General features: G+C 45.0%; 2 protein-coding genes and 1 long non-coding RNA gene across 4 annotated transcripts; 2 read left to right on the forward strand and 1 right to left on the reverse strand.

The window, feature by feature from the left end:
- The first annotated feature begins 1,281 nt into the window (after window positions 1-1,281).
- On the forward strand, window positions 1,282-20,116 carry tmpoa (thymopoietin a). Of its 2 annotated transcripts, XM_065951028.1 has the most exons (7): window positions 1,282-1,386; window positions 1,559-1,858; window positions 9,210-9,327; window positions 11,539-11,682; window positions 11,854-11,981; window positions 18,779-18,882; window positions 18,989-20,116. In XM_065951028.1, the coding sequence occupies exons 2-7, from the start codon at window positions 1,616-1,618 to the stop codon at window positions 19,503-19,505; spliced, it is 1,254 nt and encodes a 417-aa protein (XP_065807100.1). In that variant the 5' UTR covers window positions 1,282-1,386; window positions 1,559-1,615; the 3' UTR covers window positions 19,506-20,116. The 2 variants fall into 2 exon arrangements, with proteins under 2 accessions (XP_065807100.1, XP_020500348.2); XM_020644692.3 differs by having other exon boundaries at window positions 1,287-1,858.
- Window positions 12,162-18,771, forward strand: LOC136177618 (uncharacterized). The gene is made up of 6 exons (XM_065951029.1): window positions 12,162-15,115; window positions 16,202-16,348; window positions 16,630-16,707; window positions 17,831-17,872; window positions 17,965-18,159; window positions 18,390-18,771. The coding sequence occupies exons 1-6, from the start codon at window positions 15,044-15,046 to the stop codon at window positions 18,537-18,539; spliced, it is 684 nt and encodes a 227-aa protein (XP_065807101.1). The 5' UTR covers window positions 12,162-15,043; the 3' UTR covers window positions 18,540-18,771.
- On the reverse strand, window positions 19,640-21,725 carry LOC109992157 (uncharacterized). The gene is made up of 4 exons (XR_002278311.3): window positions 21,594-21,725; window positions 20,774-20,990; window positions 20,616-20,678; window positions 19,640-20,524 (listed from the first exon to the last, which is right to left on the reverse strand). It is a non-coding gene; the product is annotated as an uncharacterized lncRNA (long non-coding RNA).
- Window positions 21,726-21,736: the final 11 nt, after the last annotated feature.

Below are 21,736 nucleotides of genomic sequence, written 5' to 3' on the forward strand. Positions count from 1 at the left end.
GAATTTAAAGCAGCAGACATTTTATTTCTGCACTTTATGAAAGATGTTTGCATTAAACAACAAGACTGAAAAATGATAAAAAGACAAATAATAAAAGCAAAGACTAAATCAAAGCGCAGGTTTCAGTCAGAAATGCTCCAGTATTCCAAAGGGTTATAATTACAGCATCGACATGTTTGTTGAACTAAAGCTAGAAAACAGGAAAGAAGAGAAGAGATCGTTTATTAACTTTTTCACAGGTACACTGAGCTTTTGTGTGTTGGTACATATAAGAACTAGGGCCCGACCGATACGGATTTTTTGGCCGATACCGCAAATGGAGAAGATGGTCACTCAGCTGGAAAGTAACTGAACGGTCCTGCATCACCGCTCGACACTGCAGAGTGATGATGCTTTTTATAATCCATATAGCGCCCTCTGCTGGTGACAGAACTGATATTGTAATGCAATGAAACTCATGAAATTATATTTGACTGGTGGATAAATCGAATAATATCGGTGCATATCTAAGATAAAATTAGCTGATACTGATAGTCACTGGAAACACTAATATTGGACGATGAAAGTAAGTATAAATATAAAGGGAGAAAGGTAATGACCTATATTTGTCTTATGTGGATTTGATGTTTAGTTCAAATAAAGACTTATTGTGAATGATATGTCATTTGAGAATCTAACATTACAACAGAAGACTTCTCCTAAAACAACTTTCTTTGTTCAACGTCCGACACGTCACCAAAAAAAGAGTTCCTTCATTTTCTTATCTTCTAGCAGCATCAAAACCCATCAGCGTGCATCTTCACAAGATATTAACTTGTGCAAACATAAGTTGTGAGAACAAGATGATTATAATTTTACATTTTTAAATGTATAAAATACGATTTTTTCCCCCACAATCATTTTATTCAAAGAACAATAATGTACAAATACTTCAGGTACATAGACAGTAGCTGATTTAAATCAGGTCAAAGAGGCATTTAAATAATATAACAGTATATTTAAAGTACATGCAGGAAAATATAAATAAGAGAAATAAAATAATACATACAAAATAAAATGAAAGATGGATACATATGGAGGGGAATAATAATTTAAACATGTGTTTGGGCTATAGTTAAATAATAAATGAAACAAGTAAATAAAAGCAGTTTTTTCAACAACTTCCTGTCAGCGTCACAGCCTGATTTGATTTTCAATAGTTGCATTATAAGCTCAGCCAATCAGGTAGCTCCTGCTTACAGCGCCTGACCAATAGGAGCCCGACTCTATATGCAGTCACTTCCGGTTCGGGTCATCCCGTGAGGAGCGGCAGGCTGGCGCAGAGAGGACCGCTTTCAGTTCTGCATTATTCCTGCGTTCAGGAGGAACCGAGAGCAACAATATAAAGTAATTTAGTTTGAGTTATTTGTTGCGTCTTGTTTTTTTTGCTATTTAAAACACGAGTTTGGCGCTTTCGCTTTGTTTGTTTTTCCAATTTGCTCCGGTGAGAGGCGCTGCTTAGCCGCTCTCTCTCTCTCTCTCTCTCTCTCTCTCTCTCTCTCTCTCTCTCGCGTGTTAGCTCGCTAACTTCACCCCAGCCGTCGGTCCCTCTTCCCCCCGTCACTGACACGCAGACATGCCGGAGTACCTGGACGACCCGTCCGTGCTCACCAAGGACAAGCTGAAGAGCGAGCTGCTGGCCCACAACGTGGAGCTGCCGAGCGGGAACCCGACCAAAGACGTGTTTGTCCAGCTGTATCTGAAGAACCTGACCGCGCAGAAGAACCACCATGACACCCCCGCGACCCTGGACGCCTTCTCCAGCGACGAGGAGCTCCCGCCGGTCGTGATCACCAGCAGGAGTCGGTCCTCCGGAAGGGTGAGTTTGCTTATTTGTGTCTGGATTTCTGAAATGTTTAATAACTTAACTGCAAAAGTAGTGACTTTGTTTACTTTGGGGCATGACATTTTGTATGATACGGCACTTTAAGGGAGCTAAATACTAATAAAAATGCAAGATTTTTGTCGTTAAAATAACACATTGCATGTTTGAATTCCTCCAATGAATGAGTGGGGACATCCCTGGATCACATTGTGCAACTTTTTAAAAATCTGTCTTTCTTTGGAAAGCCAGATTTGTTTTTCTTTCATCGCTGTGCCAAACAATTTGTTGACCAGTCATTTATGAACGAGAAGTCTCTAAAGTAGTCATTCAAATGTTTTAAACTTTAGAAAAGTCTTGCACTAAATCTCAACTAACCTGTAAATTAATTGTCTAAAACTTCTGGACAGTCCCTTCACCCACAGAGTCCACACCCAAACCTGCACCCCTCTTCCTGCTAGTTACATTTTCTTCTCCTTTTCTTTGGGACCCTTTCCCTCTCTGAAGACCCTTAGCAGTATGTAGACTTCAGTTTGGACATCCATCTTCAACCAAAAGCCTCATGAATTAATGTGGTGCATTGTTCCGCTTTCACTCCCCCCCCCCCTCCCCCCCATCATAGATTGCCCCTCTTTGCATCATCTCCAACATGCTTGACGAGTGTTTTTAATGTTGTCGTAGCAACAAAAACTACTTTTAAACTTGTGCTGTGATACCAACAGGTTGCTGTTATCGGTGGCTGTTATCTGCAGGGTGTGGTTTTTCCTCGTCGTCATGTTAATCATTCACTCTTTTGACGTGTTAGTTCAATCAGACGGAGTCGCATTGAGTCGGAGTCGCGAGTGGACAAACAGAGTCCCTGTCTTACCTGCTGTTTCACGCCCAGGCATCGAAACCGCCACAGAGCAGATGGAAACGCTGATAGGTGTGTTTGTTTGTTGTCAGTCAACTCCGACCGCCAAAAAGAAACAGCTACCGCCTGCATACCTGAGAACTGTCAAACAGGAGCAGGTCAGAGGGATTTCTTAATCCTGCAGTCTATATCAGCGGTATCCAATCAATCAGTGAAGCTCTATGCATGCGCTCTGACGTACACGGACGCTGTAAAGTAGAGCTTCAACAATCAGTCAATAAGATCTCTGATAAAATCGTTGTCAGCTGTGTTGTTGATCAGCGAGAGAGAGAGGGGGGGGGGGGGGGGGGGGTCGTGTGCATTCAGAATCCCTTATTAATCACGGACAAACAAAGGTTAAACTGGCGCCCTCCCCTTGATTACGAAGTGAATTGTAGAATTACCACAGCACACAAAATAATGACAACGTATGTCCCACACCCAGCACCCCCTCCCACCCCGAGGACCCTACGGCCCTAGACCGAGCTTAACAAACGACAACACAACAAAGATTTTAGAGTATTGATGGCGTCGATCCACCAGGTCTCATTAGTTGTTTTAAGCATGCTGTGCGTCTGCAGCCCAGCAAGTTTTCAAAGACGTTGATGCATTTTGACACGTGTGGTGCAGTCACTGTTATTAGGTGATCAGTACTAAGAAGTACTAAAACGTTTAATAATGCATATCAATTTCCTGAGACGGGTGCGTAGGAGAGTTTTTGTGCAGTTTAGACACCGTGCAGGGTTATCGGTTTGTCTGCATGTTCTCACAATTAAAAACAAGTAATTACCCAGTGTTTGCACGTAAGACTTGTTATTGTTGCTGTGGTAACAAACAGGCCTTGATATCACATCTATGTGTAATTCTCTGGTATCTGGACGGCCCTGCTCCGATCACATGTGTTGATTCTGCTTCAGAGATCAGAGACGGAGTGGAGAAAATCTGGATCTGTACCTGAGCTCCGACAGGTGTGCAGCAGGTCGTGTCGGGTCTGGACTTGTTCTGGGGGTGGGGCGGGGTGAGTGGTTAGAGGCGGTTTGTACTCGGACTGAATGAAGGGTTTGAGTAAAAACAAAGGCAGTGAGTGAAAAATGACAAACCAAACATGTGGGAGGAGTCAGAGGATGTTAGTGTGCTCGCTTTGTGTGCAGGTGTTATGCTTCATTCTTCCAGTACAAACACGACTCTTATGAATGCTCTATTGTGGTCGTACATTTCAATCAGAGGTTCAGCAGAACGGTCACCTGACAGACGGTTTAAAGCTGTATGTTTTTAAACCTGGGGGAGGGGCGTTCAAGAATCATTGTATGTTCTTTTAATGCCCGGAAAAATAGCAGAAACGCTCCTGCACAGTCCGGTGTTTCAAACCTCTCGTGTGAATCTTTTTCTGTTTGAAATTAAGAAATCTCGCTGTCATGTTTTTTTTCTTCCTCTAAACTCATCATGTGAAAGTGATTTGTGTAATCTGACACCAGGGATGTCCTCTTCCACCAACTTTAGGACATAGTGATTGGATATTGACTAATGGGCAGGCGTTTCCTAATCCCAGCGCGTGGACTCACAGGCAGAGCCAATTCAGAGAGACATACTTTGCATGGATGTTTGTTCTACCCTAAAACTGCAATTCATTCGTTACAGAGAGAGTGTGTGTTCATTCAGAAATTGTCTCCTGCAGAAAAAGCGACACATAAAAGAACTACGCTCTTGTAAAAGAAGGCCAAAGGTTAGTTCCCCCCCCCCGTGCTGGGATCTTGAAAGGCTCTTGTTTGTAGGAGGTCTGTGGACGGTGTCGGCTTGAGACAGCTTCAAAGAGAGAAGGAAAACGTCACATTTTTCACCACTACACTTTTAAACAGACCCATCTGTGTGCTCACTACAGGGTTTCCCAAGGAGAATAGGTGAGCAGGGGCAGCAAGTTAACGGGATCACGATGCTTCTTGTCTCATGATCAGTTTAGTAGACAAACACTACTAAACACGGCCAGACAAACTCCACATTTGTGTGTTTGCATTTACCAGCCAAAATGATCGGGACACGCCTGAAAACATGCGACCTTTAATGTACACACAGCTTTCGGCTTTTGAGTCAATGATGGCGTTTGTTTTCTTCTTTCAAAGTGTCATGTGATAGGGGGCGTGAAGGTCATGTCGTGTTCTTTCTCAGACAACCCTAGAAAAGTCGTCTGCGTGCAAACTCGGTTAGTGCTTCAGCGTGCATCGAGTAGCAGTAGGTTTTAAAACCCTCCACCAGCTGGTCGACTCCACGCCGCGGATGTCATGCAGACGTTAACGGGGATGGCCGCAAATACTGATCAGTTAAGAAATGCCTCCAAGATAGCTACGGTGGACATTTATTTTATTTCTCTTAAAGTGAATGCTTCTATAATGAGTCTGACCCGCTGTAATTTATGCAGACTACTAGAAGTTGTGTGACATGTTACCATGGTAACAAAAAGTTTCTGTTTGGCTCTATAAACACCTCAATGAAGGAGTTTCACCCAAACTGCGAGTGAGACTTCAAACTGAGATCAGCCCGCTCCCGAGTGTCAGTCCACTTTGAGAAAGGCCCCACATCATAGTCTCCAAAAGTCCGCTCCTGCCCCACAACCCCAGAGATTCAGAATCAAACCAAGACCTCATACCCGAGTCCAGAGTGCTCCAAGAACGAGACAAGACCAAAACGTTTAGGGATCAAGACCGAGTCAAGAGCAAGACCAAGGCAGGGCGGCACCGAGACAAAACCAAGACATCTACGTTTAGCTCTAGTTTGTCATCGAGTCCTATGGAGTGCGTTTTTGTATGAAATGTTCCGACTGCAGCTTAAAGGTCTGTTATCTTTTTGGGTTTGGTCTTTTCATTGAGGAAATACTTTTCACAGCGAAAGGAATGTGTGTGCTCCCACGTGTGTGTGTGCGTAGTAAAGAGTGGAGGTTGTGGAAAGACGGGGCTCGTGTGTAATTAGTCTGTCCTTTGTCTTTCTGCGGTTTATCAGCGTTCAGGTTGTTTATCTCTTGAAACCCGATGATCACGTGTGATTACAGGCTGCAGGTACGGTGTGCAGTTGGGGGCGAAGAGGGGGACGTCGCAGAAAAATTCATTCCTGACATTTTTGAGATGCTTCTCTGGAGCCAAAGAGGCTTTTCAAAGAGAGCCTGAGAGAGTCACATTCTTCACCTCTGTCATGCTTTAAGTTTGTCTTCTGTTTTAATGAGATTTGGGAGAATTAGCTGTGAAGTTCGAGCAATGTGTGTCAGTTGTGGTTAAATTCAGTAAACACGCGGCTAACCACACACACTCCATTGTTACTGAGCCATGCAGCGGGTTACATCATGGAGCCACAGGCTCTGGTATGTCTCACCCTGCAGCCCCTCCATGCAGCCTGCAGAGAGGAAAGTCTGACGCTGTTGGTAGTGTTTTTACTCCAGCGAGCGAGCTCCGGCTGTGAGCTCAGGCCACAGTTATGCCTTTAAAGTCCAGGGTGTGGTCTGCATGGTCCCCTCCTCCTCTTCTCCCGCTCTCTCCTGCTCATTATGAAACAGTCTCTGGCTCTCCTCCAGAACGAACCCCGCCGAGGGCCCACAGAGAGCCAGACGCAGAGTAACACAAACTGTGTGTGTGTCTCAGTTATTACACGCTGTGAACCGTGGAAGTACTTCACCGCTGAAGTTTTAGCATGTCATCTTTGCATTCCTCCGATTTCTGGTGCAGAAACTCCAAACACAGAGTTTATTCAAAGTATCTTTGACAACATAGTGTTGTTGATTAAACTGTTTTTCTTCTGCATTTCTTTAAACTTCCTCCTCCTCTGCTCAGCGGAGTCCTTCAGCCGAGGGTCGCTGCTGCTCTCAAAACAGACAGCTGCCGTATGTAGTGAGGTTTCACCTTTTCTGTTTGCATACTCGCTGCCTTTCTCTAGTGTTGAGGACTATTTTTGATTTTAGAGGCTACTAGGGTACTCTGCAAGAGAAAGAGAGAAAACTTTCTAAATTGCACAAATACATTGGCAACAAATGTGGACAAAGTGTGCAGGAGGTTGCTGCAGTTTTTGGGGATCACAAGCAAGAAATTATCCAAAATTGTATATATATATAGTGGTATCAAAACAGGTAATTTAAGCCCTTTTCATAGTGAGATTGTGTTGTGGCGTTGAGAAAGCACAACATGTAGAGAAACATGCACACACAGCGCTGTCCTTCCCTCGCTGGTTCCTATGATGGTGGTACAGAGCAGGCACCCCATTATGCCTCAGTGACATTCACATTGGAGGAGAGACGTCACAGGGCGTAAATATCTCACCTTGAAACAGACGTTCTCTTTAGGGTCCATGTGTGTGACCTCATGGACTGTAGAGACCTGAACGTGCACCTCTGCACACATTCACCTGAGCTGACTCTAGATAAAGTCCAGAATCACCTCTGGGTCCAAGCAGTCGTTTGCATCCTCATTTTTTGACGATATGTTTCCGACATGAAACGCAGACAGTCCTTGGAGTGACTGCTTCCATCCTGCAGCACACTGAACGCGTGCTCACTTTTGTTTTTGCAAACATTGTCTGCATGCGTACTTCATTTGCTCAGAGACACAGGGATTCATTTCGGCGGCAGCTGGCTCCAAACACGCTGTAATTTCCTGTCGACTGGTGAGCTTCAGCCCTGAACTTTGTTTACTATCACGGAGCGCCTGAAGGCAACATCTGCTCAGAGCGTCCCGCTTTTTTTTCCCTCCCTCATTCCTCTCCCTGGTTTCACTTAGTTGTAGGAAATTGAAGGAAACTGGTCAAGTTAAAGCTTGTTCCCCAAAATCTTTTTTTGTATGAGTGAGTGCACGTTTAGCATGTGTCTCCTCATTCCTGCGGATCGATCATGTGTGAATTGAAGCTCCTGGAATCTACTTGTGAACTTTTCTCACATTTTTCAAACAGGCAGTGAAGTTCATTCAAAGGAAGGAGGTGTAAAGCAGAAACCTGAGGAACAGGTTTCTTTTAAACTGTCTGAAAGCTCAACAAGCAGAACATTTTTTTTCAGAGAGATTTACATTAGCATGTTAATGGTAAAAGTTCACAGGGTGAGGTTTAAGGTGAGCCTGTGGGCACGGTGGGACTTCAACATCTGAACTGAGCAGTTGCTGTGTTGTGACGACGATTCAGACTCTTCTCAGCGATCTGATCGTTGTTCTCGGCTCTTTAAGAACCGCTTTGTGTGCACAAGTCAGACTCAGAATCGGGTCAGTGTGTCCTGATGTTTTGGTGCAAATCAATTAACACAGAAATGAAATAATTAATGAGGGAAGGCCAGAAACCAGAAGTCTCCAACTGACAAGACACCTCATTAAGAAAAAAATAAACAAACAATTAGAATATAAAACAATGTTATTCAAATTTTAACATTCCTCTAATGGAAGAGCTGCACAGTTTGAAAAGGGATGAGCAAGGTCGCTTAGTGCAAAAAACAACAACAACAGGCTGTGTAAACAGTCAATTTATTGCACATTAGGAGGAATATGCAACTCTGGCACCTAGTGTTTAAAATGGGTACTGCAGTCCTAATTCTAAACATTGTAGAGAGCTGTCTCTCCCCCCGCCTCCTTCTCTCTAGAGTCGACACTCACCTAGGTTGCCATGTGGTGGACACTGAAGCTTCAGTGTTTATCCAGCTCTGCATCGGTCTGTAAACCTTTCTGTGTTCTAACCTCTCTCCATAAAAGCATCTCCAATATTGATCCTAGTTTGAGCACGTTTCTGCTCGTGGAGCTTATTAGAAACATGCAGAGGCTTTTTAGGTCGGGTACAATCACTTCTATCTGAACCACTTCTCTTGCCCGCTTCCATCGCTGCAACACCTGTTGGTTTGACCTGATAACTGCTCTCATATCTGACAAACCGAGGGGTTTCCAAAACGGTCGTGTGGGGGTGCCTTAAAACCGTCTACCTTCTCTGGTCCAAACAAATCCAGAGCATTCAGGAGCAGAATCTAAAGTTAGAAGGAGGACATACTGGCTGCTGCATTGTTGTCAGAGAAGCCAGCACTTCAACATAGCATGTTTCCTTAATGTCTGATCATATAGTCAGGTCACTTTATCATTTCACTCACTACACATCTTACTGATTGGACCTTTTTAAAAGAGCTGGTTTAATGGACTTTATTTAACTAAATATTATAGGATAACCCTAACCCAGGAAGGAAAGAGTACCAAAAAGATGTCAAGAAATCTTTCATTAGGCTTTTATAGTATGAGAAAAAAAACATGTCCACGTCTTTTATTTTGTTAAACCCGACATGAAGTGCAAGAGCAGCTCACTCCTACCAACAAATCCGCTTATCAGCTGACTCTTTAATGTCATTACTGCTGATTACATTTCCTCAGGACTGAAATAAATCCACCCTGACCCTGACTAGTCAATTTTTGATGTATTGAACAGTTCATCGTTATTAACCGGGTTCTTTCTGTTGTTTTGCAGAAAGCAACGAGGAAGACGGACAAAGTTCGGTCTGAAGATCTGGATGTGACCGAGCTGACTGACGATAGTCTGAAGGACGAGCTGCTGAAGCACGGGGTTGACGCCGGGCCCATCGTCGGTGAGTGTTTTCGTGTTTTCAGCGGGGTCATATGTGAGGTCGCACGGACGCACGCACGCTGAGGGACGTGGTGTGTTGGTGCTACACGCTCCACGAAGGTGCTGGAATTCACACAAGGCTCTGACATGTCGGCGAGCGGTTTGAGCCGCTGTGTGAGAGACTTTTCTGGAATGTGTCGCTCAATTAGGCTTTGTTCGCTCTGCAGACAAATCAGATCCGTTTCTTTAAACCTTTACGGCAGACTGACGGCTCGCTATTCGAACCAGAGCGGATCAGATTTGTGTTTCCAGACGTGACACAGAAGCATTCCCCGCCTCCTGATTTCTGCTCTCCGCTTTTCAACTCGAGCGTCAGAAAGTGTTAATCATTGATGTGAGGTGGACGTATATGGCTTCATATCTTTCGCAGCACGTTTATGGCGTTTCACAAAACCTCTCTCCTAGCCGCTGGTCTCTTTTCTCCTCCTGCTGATATGGGGGAACATGACACGATCCATAGGAGACAAAAATATGAGGAATAACTTATATTTGGAAAAGAGCAGGCAGTGATGTCACCAGATTTTCAACTAGAGGCGCTCAGAGCTGCAGAACTAAAAAGGCTCAGTGCTCAGAAAAAGGATGCAGGGCGCTGCACCTTTTCCCCGTGCTACCGCCTGCTGCTGCAAACGCTCTCTCTTCATTGGGAACACTTGATGCTGGCATTTAGAAAGGAACAGGTTGTGTTTTTTTAAAAGGTATTTCTGGATTCAATCATTCAGATTGAATCATCATTCAATCTGGAGTCATTAAAATATTAGAACGTCCTGTGCAGACTCAGAATCCGGTTTCTGCATACGGAATGAAGCCAAAGTCTAAGACACGTGTCAAAGTGACATGATGTTTAAAATGTTTGTCAAATAATATTTAAAATGAGCATAAAGGTCGAGTCGCTGAGAGCTTCCACCTCTCTGTGTTCCACTCATACCATCGCAGCTGTCAGACGTGTGAAAGTGTGTACATGAGTGTGCGCTTTGCCTTCTGTACACCATTGTGTCTGAGCAGCTGCATTGATCACACACACACACACACACACACACAGACCTGCAGCATTTACTCTCGCTGCGATAATGACACAGCTGTGGATGCAAAACGTGACTCAAATACAAGAATGACTCCCGATCATCAAGTCTGACTTTTCAAAAACTGCTAAACATGTAGCTGCTAATGCTAACATCAAGAGCTTAAGACAGCACGAAGAAGAGGAGCACATCAGCTGTTCCCATGAGAGAGTGACCCGTGCTCACAGCCGGACTGAAAACTGTGTCATCGTCTTAAACTCTGCCTCTCTCCTTTTCACTCTCTAACCTTTGAATCATACACTCGAGATGTCGGTTATCAGACTCTCTAAAACAGAAGAACCTCTCCTCTTTGCACTTCTTGTATTTGACAGCTGACTGAAATGCATTGTGGGATGTAATATCTGATTAACTGATTTTTAGTTTAAATTCAAGTCTTGCTGTTCCAAAAGTCAAAACCCCCCAAAGAGTCCTGAATCATTATCGGTTATGATGAAGAAAAGCAGCACATCCTCATGTTTGACGAGCAGTTTTTGGTTTCAAATGCATCAAATAAGTTTCCCAAAACAGCAACCAATCCTCTTTCAATCAACTTTGTTTATTCAGGGACTTATCGTTGCAGCTTTCCTTAGTGTTTGGGATAGTTATTGTTTTTTTTTCTTTTACAAACCTCCAAGACGATACAGAAGTGAGGTGTTTGAAGCAGAGAAAAAGCAGAGAAATCAAACAGCTGTGATCGCTGACCGGTTTGTCCTCTGTGATGTCCAATTCTCTGCACATAAAATTAATCTAATTAAACATTAACCTGATTTACAGTCGGGGGTTTATTACGAACATAAAATATGATTTCCATGGAAGAAAAGCTACGCTCCAAATGTTTGTTTGCTTTAAAGAATCGGGTGAGACAGCTCTCTCTCCAATGTTTAGAATTTGGACTGCAGTACTCATCTTAAACACTAGGTGTCAGAGTTACATGTTACTCCTTTAAATATTGCTAATATGAAACTTAAACCTTTAAAACTCTACAGGAGAGTCTGTGTTTACCAACAATTAACATTCCTCATATCTCAGGCAGATAAACGCAGGACTGCTCTGTGTCATTTTTTATTTTTTTTGCATTCTTTAATCGACCATTTCTCCTCCGCTCGTCTTCTCAGCGTCTACCCGCAAACTGTACGAGAGGAAGCTGCAGAAACTTCTGGACGGCGGCCCTGCTCAGCTGACTCAGCTGGTCGTCACAGAGATCCAAGTCAACCACAACGGCAACTCTGAGTCTGACATGTACAGCGACAAGGAGGACGGTAAGAAGAACTCGTCTATGCCTTTCATACAGAGGATATGTGTGTGTGTTAATATGTGTAGATGAAACAGTCGCTCTTCAACACATCGGGTTGGAGAGTTCTTCTCTGCAACGGGAGCTACTCTGAGGGTTAGAAACCGAAGTAATCTTACATTTTATTTTGATCTTTCAGAAGTGATACCTGAGCCTGAACCTGAACCTGAACCTGAACCTGAACCAGTTCCAGTGGTGGAGCGACCGCTGAGGAGCCGAGGGAAGACGCCCATCACAACCCGCACCTCCAGCAGCAAACGCCACGTGGTGAGAAACACATTCCACCTTTTATTACGAGTCTTCCTGCGCTTTCTGTGGACCGTTTTATTTTAATGGAAACTAATTAATTGAAATGTTCCTGACTTCTCTCTTACAGAGGTGACTTTTTAGGGGAGGGGAGGGGAGGGGAGGGGAGGGGTGGGGAGGGGAGGGGAGGGGAGGGGAGGGGTCTCTGATGGTTTTGGGAGTGAGTTGTCCAGTCTGGATGATGTGATGAATGCGTGGGTGAGGGTCTCATCTGAGAGGGCGAGGGATGGAGGAAGACGGACGATGTTTCGAAGGAGAGTGGTTGATGGAAGATGGCATCAAGGTTAGGGATACTGGAAGGGGGGTTTGGATGTTTCCAGCGTCTGATTTCAGAGCTTTGCTGGCTGTAAACCTGAATGAGAGGGGAGCTTTATTTTCCTGGTGAAATTACAGGTTTGAAAGCAGATTGAAGTGTTTCCCTCCTGAGCTTCCTGCAGACTTTAGTGAATCATTTTGAAGATCGACTGTGAATGACATAGCAGAAAAACTTTCTTACCGTTCCCTTCCCCGTGTTTAGTTTATACTTTTCTTTAAGTGCAGCTTCATGCCAAAGCTAAATACTCTCACACTGTCACCCAGAAGTTCTTGGATGCAAGAAGGATGCAAATTGTTTTCTGCATGTTGTTGCTTTAAATGTGAATATCTGCAGAGGTATACATGTAAGCACGAGGTGGAGGTTTGCTCTGGTCCTTGACCTGGCTGTGTGAAAGGCTGCAGCAGATATGTAAAGCAGGTAGAGTCCGTTTGAAACCCTCAGAGAGCAGCAGTGTTAATTTCTGCTGCGTTGTTTGTGTTGTTATTAGTGGGATCGTTTGCATGTAAATGTGACCTGAGGAGAACTTTTGTAGCCTAAAACAACACGTGCATACAGAACGCAGCAGGATATAATCAGGAGAATTCACCTGGAGCGAGTGGGAGGGGGTGATGACGTTTATTCCCTGTGATCGCTGCACGACCATAGACTGTCTGCACGTCACCTCTACCATCTCCTAATGAACCTGCTGCTGCATGTTTCCTGTTCTCCAGAATGTTCTTCTCCACTCTTTAGTTCACATTGAGATTCTGTTCAACTACTCTTAGCATTGATAGAAAGACACATATTCTCATTATAGCGTCGTGTAGCGGACTCTGCTGCTTAGTTTTTACGCCCCGTCTTCCCTCAGGAGACCCCGCCCCCCGTCCTGTCTGATAGGGATAGTCTCCCGCTCTGAGGTGCATGCGTGAACAACCAGGTCAGGAGAATATCCTCCTGATATTATCTCGATATTTTCAGGAGTGCAGACGTGAAAACGGCTTAAGACTAAAATGAAAGGAGGAAATGTAATGATGATTTAACGGGTCAGCTGAAGGTGATCAGGAGCAGCAGACAAACAAAGCCGCACATTTCCACTTCCTCTGCAGACAGGAAGGTCGATAAGTCGACGTAAATATGAACATCAAAAGGCAGCAGTGTTTGATTTCTTTCCTTTCAGACTGAATGAAACTACAGCTGTGGAGCTTCTCAGTAAGAGAGGACCATCGCCCTGATTTCTCTAAACTCGCCTATTTTTCATCGTACACAATGTCCTGATGTTTCCCTTATTTTAAATACTATATATAACGCTCTTAAACCGACTTCCTCCAGCCCAGCTGAATCTAAACTGCACTAAGTTTAGTTTACTGTTGACATGCAAAGAGGGTTTCTCATGCCTCGTTGCTCTCCATGAAAAACAGAGGAGGAAGAATAGGAAGTACTCGAGCTGCACATTTCAAAGGAAACATTTCCCCTTTGCTCATGCAGGATGGGTGTATTACTTTATTCTTTACTGAAAATTAACTAGACGATTACAAGTTTCACATAAAAAAGCTACACTGAAGAATCCAGGACTAACTCAAGGTGGACGTATAAAGCTTTTTTTCTATGCTCAATTTTTAAAAGAGAAACATCAGCCTTCCTGATCAGGAAGTGTTTAAAGCAGCAGCAGCACACATCTGGTCCCTCTCCCCTTAATTTACTCTTCATTCACACATTCCAGGAAAGTTTTTGTCGCCTTTCTAGCCGCAGATGCTTTAGATTAACGTCGAGAGAAAGCCAAGTCCCTCCTCTGTGTGTATTCGCAGCAGTTCTTCCCGCAGTCTGTCTGCAGTGTGTCCTGCAGCACCAGGTAGGATGGGACTCCCCAGCAGCTGTTCTTGATTACTGAGTTTCCTGCGACGCTGGCACAGGAAGCAGTTTTTCATTTTCCTGGATTTCAGTCCCACCCAGCTCAGCTCAGCTCAGCGTGAGCGTGCAGGGTTCAGAGGATCCGAGCTGATCGCTGCACGTCAGACTCAAAGCACATGATGTGGATTAGCTGCTTCACACACCTCATGTCTGTTTGCCAAACAATCGTTCTTCTTCTTCACACGTTTCCAAACGTTTGTGTCTGTGATCATAACAACCTCCACACTCCCTCGCTGATATTCTGTTAAATATTCTGAGGCTTTAAATTCCTCTGTTTGCTCTTTTGGGAGAATCAGCATGAAGTCATCCCCCACATGTGATAATGTGCTGCTCCTCTCTGCATGTGATAGTGAACGGCTCCGCCTGCTGGTCACACTCAACATTCACCTGTGGAGCCTTTGGGAATAACTTCATAAAAAACTGGTGTGTTGCCAGCTACGATGTGATGTGTGTGAGGGGCTTGAGGTGTGTGTGTGTGTGTGTGTGTGTTTATGTATGTGTGTCAGTGGTGTTTAAGGTGGATGAGGTGACTTGGAAGACGTTTTCCATGATGTCATCATATTAAGTGAAAGTTAAAACGTATGATGTCATGTGAGCTCTGCTGTGGATATTTGTGCAGCTTTGACTCTTCCAGCAAGAGTTGGATCACCTTCTTAGGGCGCACTCACACCACGCAATCCGTACCGTAGAGTCTCCTCCAGTTCTGACGCTCTGCAGCGTGTCAGACTGAAGGTAAATCAGACACAAATGTAGATAAATCTATCCCACACTTTGTCTGCTGCTGTGTGCACCGTGTGTGCAGAGAGACCAGGTGGTGCTGATGGATGAGGAGGAGGAGGAAGAATCTGTCCTGCGGGTGAAGCGCAGATCCAGGAGGTTTTCTCAGAGAACGGTACCTCTCATCCTCATGTTGTCTTCACACCAACTCAGCGGTGGCTCCACTCTCTGTACCTGTTCACCTGTTGCACACCTGGCTTCAAGTGCTCAGACTTAGCACATTCTGTTCTACACCTTCACCAGACATGGGGTCTAAAGGAGTAATATGTTCTGCAGGGTTTAGACATCACTCCATACCGATAGAAACCGTGATTTCACCCCACGGCTCAGAGGAGTTTCTGCTCTACTGCTCCCTTGTTTCTTTGTGTAACTTTTTTTGTTTTCAAACTTCTCACCAAACACAATATTTATAACACACACAAACAAACCAGATCAGAAACTTCCAAAGCAAAAACTGTCAAGCCTGACTCAGACTGCAGGAGTTTTAAAATCCACACACGAGGAGAATCTTCTCTATAATCTCAGCATGCTCACATTACGAGATGACGATCATGGCACATCACACACTGCAGGATTTTTACAAAGATCATCGTGCCCGGCTGAGGAATTCACCACCTCACCTCACATAAACAACAACGCAAGGGGAGGTTGAACTTGCGATTATGCTTATTTGTGCAGAGAGGAAATTAAACGGTTTGAGTGAAGAAATGTCTGGAGAGACGAGGACAGCTTGGGTTGTCTGTTCTTCAGTGAGAGCTGCATTTTAAGTGTCAGATGTTTTACAGGTGTCCAGCGCACAGGTTGCATCTTACCTCAGGTCGCCACTACTGACCCCTTATTACTATCGTCTCTCGCAGTAATAGTAGTCACACGCGACAACTTCCTCCAGATCCTCTCGCGGCGTAATCAGCAAGATTTTAAATCACAATTATCAGATATGTTCTCCAAGCAGATCGGGGGTGTTAAGATTGGATCTTTATATGACTCGCACTACAGAATAATCAGTTCAGAGTAGACTTCAGTCGGGAACAAGCCCGTCTTTTAAACCTCTCAGATGTCAGAGAGCAGAAATCCTCCAGCCTCCTCTTTTCTGTCATCCTCTTTGCACACTTCCTTTTCCTCGCTCTTCCTCTCGCGTATCACTTCCCCTCCTCTCTGAAAGGTCTCCTCAAGGCCTGCTGTGTTTGTTTTGTCCCAGCAGATAGTGCCTGAGGATCTCAGGCCGGCTCTGACAGAGCAGGTCCAGCTGCAGGCTAAAAGGAGGGTTTCTCAAAGACTGGACACTCCAGCTCGAGCTGAACCTCCCGCCGTCTCGCACAGGCCTGAGAAGGTGGCTCCGCCCACTAAGGTTGTCAAAACGCTGGATACTGTAACACCACATGTTTCAAACGATACAACCTGTTATTTAAAAGATCACAAGTCATGAAAAGAACCAAAGCTTAAAATTAGACAGTGTGCAGAAGTTTGCCTTCTGTCTTTGTTGGTTAAAACAATTACAAACTTTAGACTTGAGCAATAAATCATCTCCACTGCAACAAATTAGCACTCCTAGACACTCTTAATTCATTTTGGGAATCTATTAAAATGTGCAGGAGTTTCTGCTCGCTCACCTTTTGTTTGAAACTCCAGGAGGAAGAACGTCCGTCCAAACCGAGTAAGGATTCTGCTCGCAAACCGGTCGTTCTGCTCGACACGGCGCTTCTGGAGGTTGGCTTTTTTTGGCTGTTTAACATAAAAGTCACATTTATGATGTGCACAGTGGTGACATCAGGGTGAAATGTGCAGCCAGAGTCACCATAACTGTGTGTTTGATAAACGCCTCTCTCAGCCGGTCTGCACAGTGGGGATGAAGGTGTGTGGATGTCTGGTCGTTATTTCTCAGATTCATTGTTAGATTTTATGTTTTTGTTTCTGATTCTGCAGCGAGCTCGTTTCAGTCTTCTGTTGATGTCGCTCATGATGTGTTCAGGGTCACATTTCGCAGATTCTGATCCTTAATCTGAAGAACTAAAACTTGAACCCTCAAACTGCAGGGTCATCAAATCGGTCGGATCGTTTTCCAGCGCCCACACACAGACCTGATTAAGAGGATTACCGGGTTGCAGCTCTCTCTCTTTTTATGTTCTGTGAGGTTTAGTGTAATAACTTTGGAAGGAGGCCAGCTTTACAGAAACAGAAATAGAAAGTCTTTATTGTTAGAACTGTACGACGAAATGAGAAATGCTTCGTCTTCAAGTGCACAAACATTCAGGTATCCCTCAGCTACAAAACAACCTGCATTCAAGTAAGAGATTAGAGATTATAAACTTTTATTAAGCAAATAAAGTATAGTGCACAGTAAGAGGTCACTTGCCTTTATCGGAATCTCTTTAAGGAGCAATAAGTAACTGACACCTAGTGTTTAAAATGGGTACTGCAGTCCAAATTCTAAACATGTAGAGCGCTGTCTCCCCCCCTCCTCTCTAGAGTCCATGCTCACACAGGTCACCATGTGGTGGACTCTGAAGCTTCAGTGTTTAGTCAGCTCTGCATCGGTCTGTAAACCTTTCTGCGTTCTAACCTCTCTCCATTTTTCAAAAACATCTCCAATATTGATCCTAGTTTGAGCACGTTTCTGCTCGTGGAGCTTATTAGAAACATGCAGAGGCTTTTTAGGTCGGGTACAGTGGCAGAAGAGAGCTGCATTGATTTAAAGCTGAATGACTCTGTGAGCATCAGGTGAACACATGATGGGCGACTGAAAAAGCAGCTGAAGTGGGTTTGGAGTAGATGGGGGGGGGTCCGTCTGAAATCTGGATTCTTTCTCTTTGATTTTGTGTTTATGTCTCAGGAGCCTGAACCGAGTACTGAACCTCTGAGACCAGCAGTGAGGGTGTGTGCCATTAATGTTTTTACTTCAAGTATTCTCAGCAGTTCTCTTCTTCCTTAACTTTACATAATCATCCAGTCTGTGTTTTGTAAAAGTCGAGGAGCGTGCATGAAGAGCAGAATCCACTAGCGGCTGCTAAACCATCCAGACCGTCCTCTCCCTCTCCTCTGGTTCACATCCCCAGAATGGACCCGCTCACCTTCAGCCCCATGTGTAACATCTCCCCAATTAAGAAACGGGAGTCCTACTGGTCCCAGTCAGACCAGTTTGGATCTAGACCCAGCAGAGGGGTACTTCTTAACTCAAACATCCTTCAGAGCTTTCTTTTTCTGTCATCACCGGTGCTTCTCCCTGATGTACGATGTCTGTGGTGGAACACGAGAGGTTAACCTCACACTCTACATAGTGAAGGGGGGTGTGTGTGTGTGTATCTGTGTGTGCGCAGCTGTTTAGGCTCTGTGCACATTCATGTGACAGCTGACAGGTTAAATATTTGCTCACACAAGTTGTCTGTGATCAGGAGGAGCGAGCCCCCCCTGCAGACGTCCTCCTGCACAAACAGAAGCAGCAGAAAATCTCCAGCTTCCTGTCGTCCTGCGGCGACGTGCGGACGCTCGGCTCAGTGTCCACTCCGTCCCGGGACGTGTCAGTGAGACAGGTAGACAGCTGAAGGTCACATTCACCTGGTGGTTCAGCAGTGGTCAGCCTTTTGTTTGAAGTGATCACGTGGTGAGAGGTGTCAGATTTCAGGCAGGGGGCCCTCTGGTGGTCCAAACACACATCTGCAGGTGGTTGTAGTCAAGCACTGGGGGGAATCGTTACAAAAAGTTGTGTGCTAAAGCTGGCCGACAAAATGCATTTATAATATTGCACTTTAATTCGCGCTCTCTGTTATTATTATTTTTTTAGGTGGAGAAGATTGCAGCCAGCGAGCAGCCGCCCCCGAAGGTGGAGGAGGACGAGGTCCTGAAGGAGCTGTTCCCCAACGACATCGCCAGTCCAACAGGAATCTCGTAAGTTTCCAAAGTTTATTCCTGGTTTCACTTCAATTTTACCTGCAGGTGTGAAAGTAACCTAAAGGATTGCCTCGGAAACCAATAAGTGCTTTTTGATTTGCAGCGCCACCTGCAGACGACCAATCAGAGGCGCAGCCGGTCGCCCGGTGAAGTCCAGTGACCTGTGGAACAGTGAAAACAGCATCTTCTCTCCAAAAACCACCAAAACCAGCAGCTCCTCCTCCTTCTACACAGAGAGCAACATCGTCCACAGGGTCTCCAGCCTGCCCCTCTCTAACTCCTCCTCCACCATCCCTTCTTACTCCTCCTCCGCCATCCCTTCTTACTCCTCCTCCGCCATCCCTTCTTACTCCTCCTCCGCCATCCCTTCTTACTCCTCCGCCATCCCTTCTTACTCCTCCTCCTCCTCATCCTCCTCCTCCTCCTCCAGGCCTCTGTCTGCAGCGCCCCCTGCAGGTCATAGCAAAGCCGCTCCTAGCAGGATGTCCCTGTGGAAAAAGGTGCTCCTGCTGGCTGTTGTGGCCACGTTCCTGTTCCTGGTTTATCAGGCCATGGAGACCAACAGCATCCCGCCGATTAAAGCCCCCCCTGCAGATGTGGCGAGCGACAGCGCGGCGTAGAGAGAACAGGAGGGGAGCTTCCTTTCTTTATTTTTTCTTTAAGCGTGAATCTTCATGTAGCCGTTTTGTTCCCGGGCGCTGTGAAATTACCTCCGACATCTTTGCCCTCCATGTTTTTTTATTTTTTATTCTCCCTCATTTCCAAAATCAGTGAATCAGTGTTCAAAGAGTCGCAGCAGAACTGTTGGAGTGACACTCGGATCTTTATGGTGAACGTACAGAAACCTCAGACACAAACGGTAGCATTCACAGAAACACGAGGACTCACTCTTTTTTTTTTAGCAGGTTATTTTTTTATGCCATACATGCATGGTGTGTGTTTCTATCGAATGTGTGTGTGCCTTACTGTCCGTCCCTGTCAGTCATTAACAGCTGCAGACGGAGTTTGAACCTCTTGTTTCCTTTTGTACTTTGCTTTGACCGTCTCTGTTAAAGGGACAGACACTCGACTATGTTAAGAATCGAACACTCATAAATCTTCTTAAAGTGCTACACCGATATTTTCTTAATGTCTTCTTCTAATAAAAGTGAAAGTCTCTGTGTATTCTACTTAATTATGTATTCACTGTCACAAATATTGAATATCCAGTTAATAAACTATAACGTTGTTACTGTGGCTGCAGGAGTGTTTGATTTACAAGGACATTCAATCAATCATTATCTGTGTAGCGCCAATTCATAAGTGTTCTCTAAAGACGCTTCACAAAAGAGCAGGGAGAGACTTTACTCATTGTTGAGAAAAATGGGATAGGGGGAGATGCAGGAAGGCTTTCTCCTTTGTATTCCTCGCGTTCCTGTTGTCCACACGTCCTTGCCGCTGGGTTGGAGGTCGGAGCAGGCCGTGCATGAATGAGGACAGCGGTGGTTGTGAGGACGATACAGTCCGATGGTGGTGGCTGGGTATCGGGGACGTCGGTTGGTAGTAGTGCGTGATCACCTGGCTGATGTATGGGGGAGCTCAGTCTACTCTAGAGCCTGGTCTCTGCTTCAAGGGCGAGGCCTCTTGGGCTCCTAACACACTGACACAACAAAAGTACGATGTGAAACTAGCGGGCTGAAAACAGATCTTAAGATGATGTAAGTGAAGTCATTTCTTAAACTTTACGTTACTTCTGTCGTTCCAGGTTGTTGGAGCTCGAGTTCGGTGACGTCTTCACTGATTCATCCTTTACTCTGCACGAGCAAAACGAGCAGTTTCTAAAATAAAACCAATCGTGCATGAACTACAAGAAGAAAACATGGGAAGCTTTTATACATACAGATCATACCTGTGATAACACATTCCTCCTCCGGTCAAGAATGATGTAAAGCAGTGACATGACCTGCAGGCCTCTTTTGAAGGTATTCATAGAAAGGTGAAGGACAGTCCTCTATTTTTTTTTTTTTGGCACACCAGGGCTGCTCAAATAGGAGAGGGCATTTAAAGAATCGGATGGTAAGTTGTAGTGATTCATTTGCTGGTGGGAAGTATACCTCTCCATGTCTCTGCAAAACAAAGAAGCGTGCACATTTTTTCTACAAACTAGAGACTATAAATAACAGGAGGAGTGTGGAGTTAAAATGTTTTCCCCGTGCATGGGTCACCTCTAGCTACTTCTGCTTCCTCCCACAGTCCAAAGACATGCTCGCTAGGTTGGCGCACAGTCCAGGGTGTAACCTCCCCTCTGTGACCTTGAACGGGACAGGAGCCACAGGTCGGATTCTAACCCAAGCCACAGACTGGAGGACGTATGAACTAACCACTAGGCTTACGGCGCCCCATTGTCATTTTTATTGACTAACTACGGAATCCATTAGAATGCATCTACTCCTCAGGTGTGACCAGGTGTGCAGTGACATCACTGTGATCTTGCCTGGAGGGGGGGGGCTTCACTCTCAACTGGCATTACTGAAGACAGGAATAGAAGAACTATTAGGTAATCCACTTAGTGTTTCTAACAAAGGTTTATCATCAGAGGTCAATCTCTGTCACGCACACACACACACACACACACACACACACACACACACACACACACACACACACACACACACACACACACACACACACACACACACACAGGTGAACAAGGGTAATCATAAAAATACCTGAGAAGTGAAACTGACGCTATATCTGCCAGAATTCACAAAGTAACCACCACAAACACCGCCTTCAAACTTCAGCCCATTCTATGATTGGACAGAAAGTCTTTAGTGACGCGTCTGTGTTTCTTGTTGTCATTGGTCAGAGA

This window comes from Labrus bergylta, chromosome 23 (assembly GCF_963930695.1).
Source record: "Labrus bergylta chromosome 23, fLabBer1.1, whole genome shotgun sequence".
NCBI lineage: Eukaryota > Metazoa > Chordata > Actinopteri > Labriformes > Labridae > Labrus > Labrus bergylta.

What these genes read in the sequence shown, in the direction of transcription:
- LOC136177618 (XM_065951029.1), top strand. Translation starts at nt 15,044, where the DNA reads ATGGATGAGGAGGAGGAGGAAGAATCTGTCCTGCGGGTGAAGCGCAGA. An exon ending in GGAGGTTTTCTCAGAGAACG is followed by an intron (nt 15,116 to 16,201) that starts GTACCTCTCATC and finishes TTGTCCCAGCAG; the next exon opens with ATAGTGCCTGAGGATCTCAG. An exon ending in AGGTGGCTCCGCCCACTAAG is followed by an intron (nt 16,349 to 16,629) that starts GTTGTCAAAACG and finishes TTGAAACTCCAG; the next exon opens with GAGGAAGAACGTCCGTCCAA.
- tmpoa (XM_065951028.1), top strand. Translation starts at nt 1,616, where the DNA reads ATGCCGGAGTACCTGGACGACCCGTCCGTGCTCACCAAGGACAAGCTG. An exon ending in GGAGTCGGTCCTCCGGAAGG is followed by an intron (nt 1,859 to 9,209) that starts GTGAGTTTGCTT and finishes GTTGTTTTGCAG; the next exon opens with AAAGCAACGAGGAAGACGGA. An exon ending in TGACGCCGGGCCCATCGTCG is followed by an intron (nt 9,328 to 11,538) that starts GTGAGTGTTTTC and finishes TCGTCTTCTCAG; the next exon opens with CGTCTACCCGCAAACTGTAC.